Source organism: Lycium barbarum, chromosome 4 (assembly GCF_019175385.1).
Source record: "Lycium barbarum isolate Lr01 chromosome 4, ASM1917538v2, whole genome shotgun sequence".
In the NCBI taxonomy this organism is placed as follows: Eukaryota; Viridiplantae; Streptophyta; class Magnoliopsida; order Solanales; family Solanaceae; genus Lycium; species Lycium barbarum.
In genome coordinates, this window is record NC_083340.1 from 11,953,314 (window position 1) to 11,959,834 (window position 6,521).

Below are 6,521 nucleotides of genomic sequence, written 5' to 3' on the forward strand. Positions count from 1 at the left end.
TTTGGGCATTAAATTGTTCTTCACCTTACAATGATCATAATCAAATAACTAGGCATTAATTCATAATTTCAATCACAACACAACAACACCCATTTACACGGCTCAAGCTCCACATACACAACTCACCTCCAACATTTCATATTTCATGATTTTCCTCCATTATAACATACTACAACATGGATATAACCTTCATAACGCAAAAACAAAATCAAATCTTACCTTTTCTTCTTCAACTTTACAATAGCCTAGGGTTTGCAATTGGATACAATGAATGGTTAGATGACCCAAACAACTCTTCCACGCTACTTAGGGACTTCAATATAGTGGGTTAACACCAAGAAATTAATTTTTGAAGGCAAAGAAATGGGGGTTGGTTTTCTTGCTCCTAGCCGTGAGCTCCCCCTTGGTTCTTCCACTTTTGTTTTTTTTTTTTTTTTTTTTTGCTAAGTATAGAATGGTGAGGAGATGACTTAAGGTCATCTTTTTAAGTCCCCATAATATCTCTTATGGTTTGTGGCCCACACAACGTGGTGGACCAATTAAAATTGAACACCATTTGTGTGGGCCAACCATGGAAATTGTGAATAATTTTTATCTTCCAATTTTTATCACTTTTGGTCCCAAATTTTCCTAATTGTTCCATACCAATAAATTCATGCACCACATATATCTCAAAATAAAATCGAAGGTCAAGAATACCGACTTTGTATCCCGAAATAATTTTTTTGTCCTTAACTTATCATAATTAAATCCGGATTATTCCACTGTACAAAAATACGGGTTCTAACAAAAGTACGAGTTAGTCTTAGAGTGAATTTGTCCATAATACCACAAAAATTACATTACATACAAACAAAACGTGATCTTTAGTTCGGTAGATATAATCTTTGGTTGAACATATAGGGGTTTAATAGAAAGTATGGCTTGATTCCTTTGTTGCTTTTAATCGGGTCATGTTTGATCCGGTATGGTATAAAACATGAGTTTAGTTAATGAGTTTGATGAGTTAAATAGATTTATTATTAAAAAATAAATCTATTAACAGGAATATACCTGTAGGAAGCAATAATAGCTCTTTCATTCTTCAATAATCAACGTGGAAGGCAGAGTACAAAGAACATAATATGCTTATGATACTGTCTCATCGTCTCAATGACCCAGAGCTTCACAACCTCTGAACGGGGGTGGCAAAGATTGACGTACTTAGCTTCTTTTTCTTGTCTTCTTTAGTTTGGTTTCAGATGCGGCCTCAAATTCTTCTGGACTCATTTAGGTGCTATGAGTATGTCACTGTACTACTTTGTGCTTCTCTGTTTACCTACAATGGGATGACTATATTACATGAATACAGATGCATATCTAATGACTCTTTTTGATAAATCCTACATGGATATAAAGGTCTGTCTCGCTGGAGTCACGCTCTGGAAGTCCAGCAATTTGGCCTCCTTCCGACATGCTCTTCACGAATTGCACTAGATTCCGCCAATTTTGTGGCTCAAACAACCGTTTGTTCATTCTCAAAAATGTAAATGCACTCAATGCATTTCCAGAATCTGATCTGCTTGTTGGCAAAACTTGAGAATACGCTTCCTCATCATACCTCTCCAGATCATTTTCTCCAGCAAGTTCTACTTCAGCAATTCTCGTTGCATTTTTTACTTGTCGAACTAAGCCTTCTGGTGAGCAGTTTGCACTCTGGGGCTGTTCACCATCCCTCATTTCCATACATGTAAAGTTAAGTATAACACGATGTTTTGCTAACATACGTGCTATAAGTAGGTAACCATCTCTATTTCTTGTATTGTAATATCCAGCTGTTAACTCTGCAGCATGTGATCTAGTATTGTAATGCCAATGAATCCCAGCTACCTTTCCAGATAGTTTAGCTCCAGTTCCTTCGTATATACTTTCTCCTGCTGCTAGGATGTTTTCTCCATGCTCCAGTAGCTTTTCTGAATACCATTCTAGGAAGAACTGTCCATATTCACTGTTCCATGTTCCATCCCTTTGAAAAAATCCAGTATCCTCAGGAAACTGGTTGTACTGCCCAGAGTAATGCGGCCCTCCCTTGCCCCCGTCATCCTTTCCAGCTGCCTTGGCAGCTGCTGCCAATGAAGCTATCATGTACTGTGTTGAGAAAAAAAAGAAGTTTAGGTTTTTTTTTTTTTTTTTTTTTTGATAATGGTATAAAGAAAGAAGTTAGGTTTTTTTTGGGGCATCTGATGGTCTTCCTAATTTTTTCCTGAGATTACTCATGTAATCAACTAGATTATTTTAATATTTCAAGCCATAGATGCAAGTATTACCTTGTCATAGCACTGTAATTCTCCAATTCCAGGAAACCTCCATGTGCCATTGCTTTCTGGATAGGATGGATATCTTAGCTCCCCACAAGGACCCAATCCCACTTGAATTTCCTGAAGAAGAAAACAGAATGTCAATTTCAAGTTCTCATACCATTTTAGCCTGAAATACATATAGTACTAGGAGTATAATAGGTGGTCCCTGTGCCATTTGGGTGATTCTATATACTTTAGTGGTCCATCTCTTAGACTCGTAACCAACAAGTTAAGTGGACCACATGAGACTGACATAATGTAACTTACTGATTTTGCCTATTCACCAATTTCTCTTTTGGGTACTTCAGCTTAAGCTTCAACCGATATTTCTTCTGGATTTGGATGAATTATTAATCTCTATCCTAAACGGGAACTATGACAGTATGACCTGCAGTGGTTTTTATGTTTGAACATTTTTCTTTTTACATTAATTAGCAGGTTCAGTTTCCAACTAACTCATACTCTAATTTATGCCTGCTTGTGCGTGTTCTAAAGCTTATGGTTGGAGTTTTCAGTTGATGTTGCTTTAAGTTATGGTGAATTAATAGGATATGTGATTGTAAAGCAGAAATCTTACCACTATGACATTTCCCAAGTAATCGTTGAACCTTTCTCTGAAGCTCCTCATATAGTCAGTATACACCTGAATGGGTGTTCTTCCTCTGAGTACCGGTAACTGATCACAACCTAAGGAAATATACTCGGGATTTCTCCGGCCTGATCTATCTGTGTAGACAAGGTCAGGATTCTTGCTGATTTCTTCAAGTACCCATGAAGGTAGGGGAATACTGAAATATTCATAACAATTCTTAGTGACAATTCAGTTTCTCCTAGAACTGAGTCTTAGTAGTGAGAAGAAATTCTAGTTCCACTTGAATTTTTCCCTTTAAAAGCTATGAACTCTATTTCTTTAGATAATTAGATCGCAGTGGAATAGATCGTTGGCAGATTATAAATCTGTTAATTATTTCAAATTAATGATTGGAACCTGAATACTAAGATTCTATGCAAGTATTTATTCCTTTTAAAAGCTTTGGGAAACACTATTAACATACAGGAAATGTCTTACTGGTGTTGTGATTTGGAATTATGAGAACAAAAAGTGTAAACTTCCTAGTTCATTAGAACCTAACCAGATTATTCATGAATCTATGTAAATAATGGTGTATTAGTGCAGATTGCTATTTACATGGGGTTTGAAGCTTTACTATCTCTATAATAGTGCAGCTTAGTAGAGCCTGGTGGAAATATAGCAGAAAATAGCTAAATCTTGATAAAGCAAGATATGAAGTAACTGTCCGTTAGTTCAAGTATAAAATATAAACAGCAGAGAGCCTTGTATTAGTACCTGCAAGAGTCTCCTACATTTCCTCCACACTGATGAAAAGACATGACAACTTGAAGCTTCAACCCATGTTCTTGACACATCTTGACAAGTTCAGCATATCCTTCCCAGTTGTACTTCAAGGGTCCGTCTTTCTCCACCAATCCCCACCAAGCATCCACCATTACCCCTTCAGCTCCACTACTTCTCAAGGCCATCAAACTCACATTCATCGCCCGTGGCTTGTTCAAGTTACCTCCCATTGTCATGGTGTCAAGTGGAAGCATCACGAAAACAGGTACCTTTGTACTGCTATTGCTCTGAGTAGTTGTTAGCCCATGAAGCTTCTCTCTTTTCTCATATTTCCTCACTTCCATGGGATTAACCATGTTTGTCTCATCGAAGACTTGATCTTCTTGCATGGAACTCTTTGCTATGAGACGACAAGATGGCTTTGTTTGTGCAGAAGAAACTACGCCTAAGAAATCATCAGGTGTTTTAACACTTTTGGTTTCTTTTAAATTGATAAAAGAAGTTGATGGTTGATGTGTTAAAGCCATTTTATGTTTCTCTTTTTTGATAATACAAGATGTAACGTGTTGTGTTTTATAATAGAAGATGTAGGATTGTGCTAATAATAGAAGATGTAGGCATGAGTTTTTATATAAGCAAGATCCCTAAAGGTCTGAGGTGCATGAAAAGACAAGTCTGGTGGTGGGCTCTGGTTTTTGTTTTTTTACACTATAAGCTTACATAAAAACATCTGCAGATGGACGGTTTATAATAAGTGAAACTATTAATAATGTTTGTAAGTTAAGTCCTTGCGAATATAATGTATCCACGTGGCATATCTGATGTCGGTATTTTCCAAGTTATTTGTACTTGTATTCCAAGAACAAATTACAGTGAACTAATAGAAACATTAGAAAAAACGCGTTATTGGATACTGCCAATATCTTATTCACATATTGGTCGTGTTTTAATATGGTAATTTTTATAGTAGAAGCAGCTTCTTCCCCCTATCCTGTTCAGAGTCCACAGGCGTGAAAAAGGGAAGGTGAAGGGCATCTGAAGGTGTGACTTAGTGGTCAATGAAGTGGATGAAAACCATGAGATTTTAGGTTCAAATCCCAGCAATGGCAAAAACACTAGGTTACCTGTGCTGGTGGAAGGTAACAAGAATCCCGTGGAATTAGTAGAGGTGCGTTAAAGTTGGTCTGAACACTACAATTAAAAAAAAAGGGGAGGGGAAGGAAGATTGTAGAGTAAAAGTAAAGATGTATGAATTCTCCTCATGTCCTCAAGAGTACTCCTTTGACGCCTTTGAATTATTATTCACGGATGAATTGTGAAAGTCAATAGAGATATTTGATCTTTACTATGTGGAGTCATTGGGGATTTAGAATTTAGGTTCTCTGTAGTCAGCCTTGAAAATTCTTAGTATTGAACTCATTGCATTTGTTAAATTATTCGCCTGTGTGTAGAGCCGATGTCATTGTTGTCTGCGCGTAGGGCTGTTCCAGGTCATTAAAGGCAAGATTGAAAAAGTTTCAGGTGTGGGAATTAATATATGATTTGAGATGTCTTACTTCTACTCGAATGATTTTAAGGAGGGGAAAAAATGTAAGAAAGAAGAGTACTTCACTTGGGAAAGTGCCAATGAGTTTTGTTTCATCCTTAAACTACACATAATTTGAGTGAGGATATCTTAGTTATAATCCTCCTTATTAGTCCTCCTCAATTTCTGAGATGAAAGAAAAATAAAAATAAAAATAAAAATAAAAATAAAAGCACAAATGCAAATGAGAAGCAATGTTTGGAATATGCTTTAACTGTAAGATATTATTTGCAAAAAAAAAAAGAGTCGGTACGACATTGTAGATATTTCAAAGACCTTTAACTTCAAGATACTTCTCAAGTTTCATTAACTCTTTTGTCGACGAAAAAGGTTTATGTATGAACATAATGTAACATAGTCAAAAGAATAGAGGTCAAATAATGAAGCGTCCCTGGATTTCTTTTCCCTTCAAATTCTCGGTCATATTTGTGGTGATAAATGGATAATCAGTGAGTGGTTTCTTTTGCAAACCTCACAAAACTTAGCTACCTTAGTTTCTGCGTGGCCTACAACCAAAAAACAAGACTTTCACTTCATACAGACGTGGACAACCATAACAAAAGAATCTTCACTTTCCCTTATATTCCACTGTTTTCTTTTTTCAAGATTTTCATTTTTTCCTTTTCTTATCAAAATCCATTTCAAGTCAGAGTTCACACACTGTTGATTTGTTCTCGAGTAAAAGCTTTTTGAATTTTTAGTTACAAAAATTTTAAAAGGTGCCGTGAAGGATTGTCCATAGTTTTGGATATTTTCTAGTTTGCATTAAACTTTTAACGTCGGTCAAAATTTGAAGCAAGGAAGAAAAAAAAAAGTTTCTCAATGGTGGGACTATGAAACAATTTAATGAGAAAAAGCTTCTCACAACTACCAGAAAATCACTGATTTCCAACGGATCCTATCGGAATTTGGCTCATCGATAAGGATCTCTGACCACAAATCCATCAGAAACATTACCGACAAGTTATGTTCCAGGATTTTCGATATGAATTCATTAATAACAATATGCATTCATTAATGCAAGCACACATTTGCAATATGGATAAAAGCAAATGAAGGAAGGCAGGGAATTGCCGTCAATTAAGGGTACAAAACACAGTCAGATTTTTTGTATTGATTGTTCTCTATCAAACTTAGTGACTTAGAATGATCTGATAATATAAAAAATTATTTATATTGATAGTGTATAAAATTTAAACTCATTGTAATGTTTCTGACTATGACACTGTTATTCGAATTG

At 35.9% G+C, this 6,521-nt stretch overlaps 1 protein-coding gene across 1 annotated transcript; it reads right to left on the reverse strand.

The window, feature by feature from the left end:
* Positions 1–1,056: 1,056 nt before the first annotated feature.
* Positions 1,057–4,405, reverse strand: LOC132635214 (beta-amylase 3, chloroplastic-like). The gene is made up of 4 exons (XM_060351505.1): positions 3,688–4,405; positions 2,917–3,127; positions 2,307–2,417; positions 1,057–2,127 (listed from the first exon to the last, which is right to left on the reverse strand). Exons 1-4 carry the CDS (start codon positions 4,221–4,223, stop codon positions 1,360–1,362), a joined length of 1,626 nt encoding a protein of 541 aa, XP_060207488.1. The 5' UTR covers positions 4,224–4,405; the 3' UTR covers positions 1,057–1,359.
* Positions 4,406–6,521: the final 2,116 nt, after the last annotated feature.

Coding starts and splice junctions, on each gene's coding strand:
- LOC132635214 (XM_060351505.1), bottom strand. CDS start 4,223: ATGGCTTTAACACATCAACCATCAACTTCTTTTATCAATTTAAAAGAA. Junction 2,418..2,916: donor ACTTGGGAAATGTCATAGTG/GTAAGATTTCTG, acceptor TTTCTTCTTCAG/GAAATTCAAGTGGGATTGGG. Junction 2,128..2,306: donor AATTACAGTGCTATGACAAG/GTAATACTTGCA, acceptor TTCTCAACACAG/TACATGATAGCTTCATTGGC.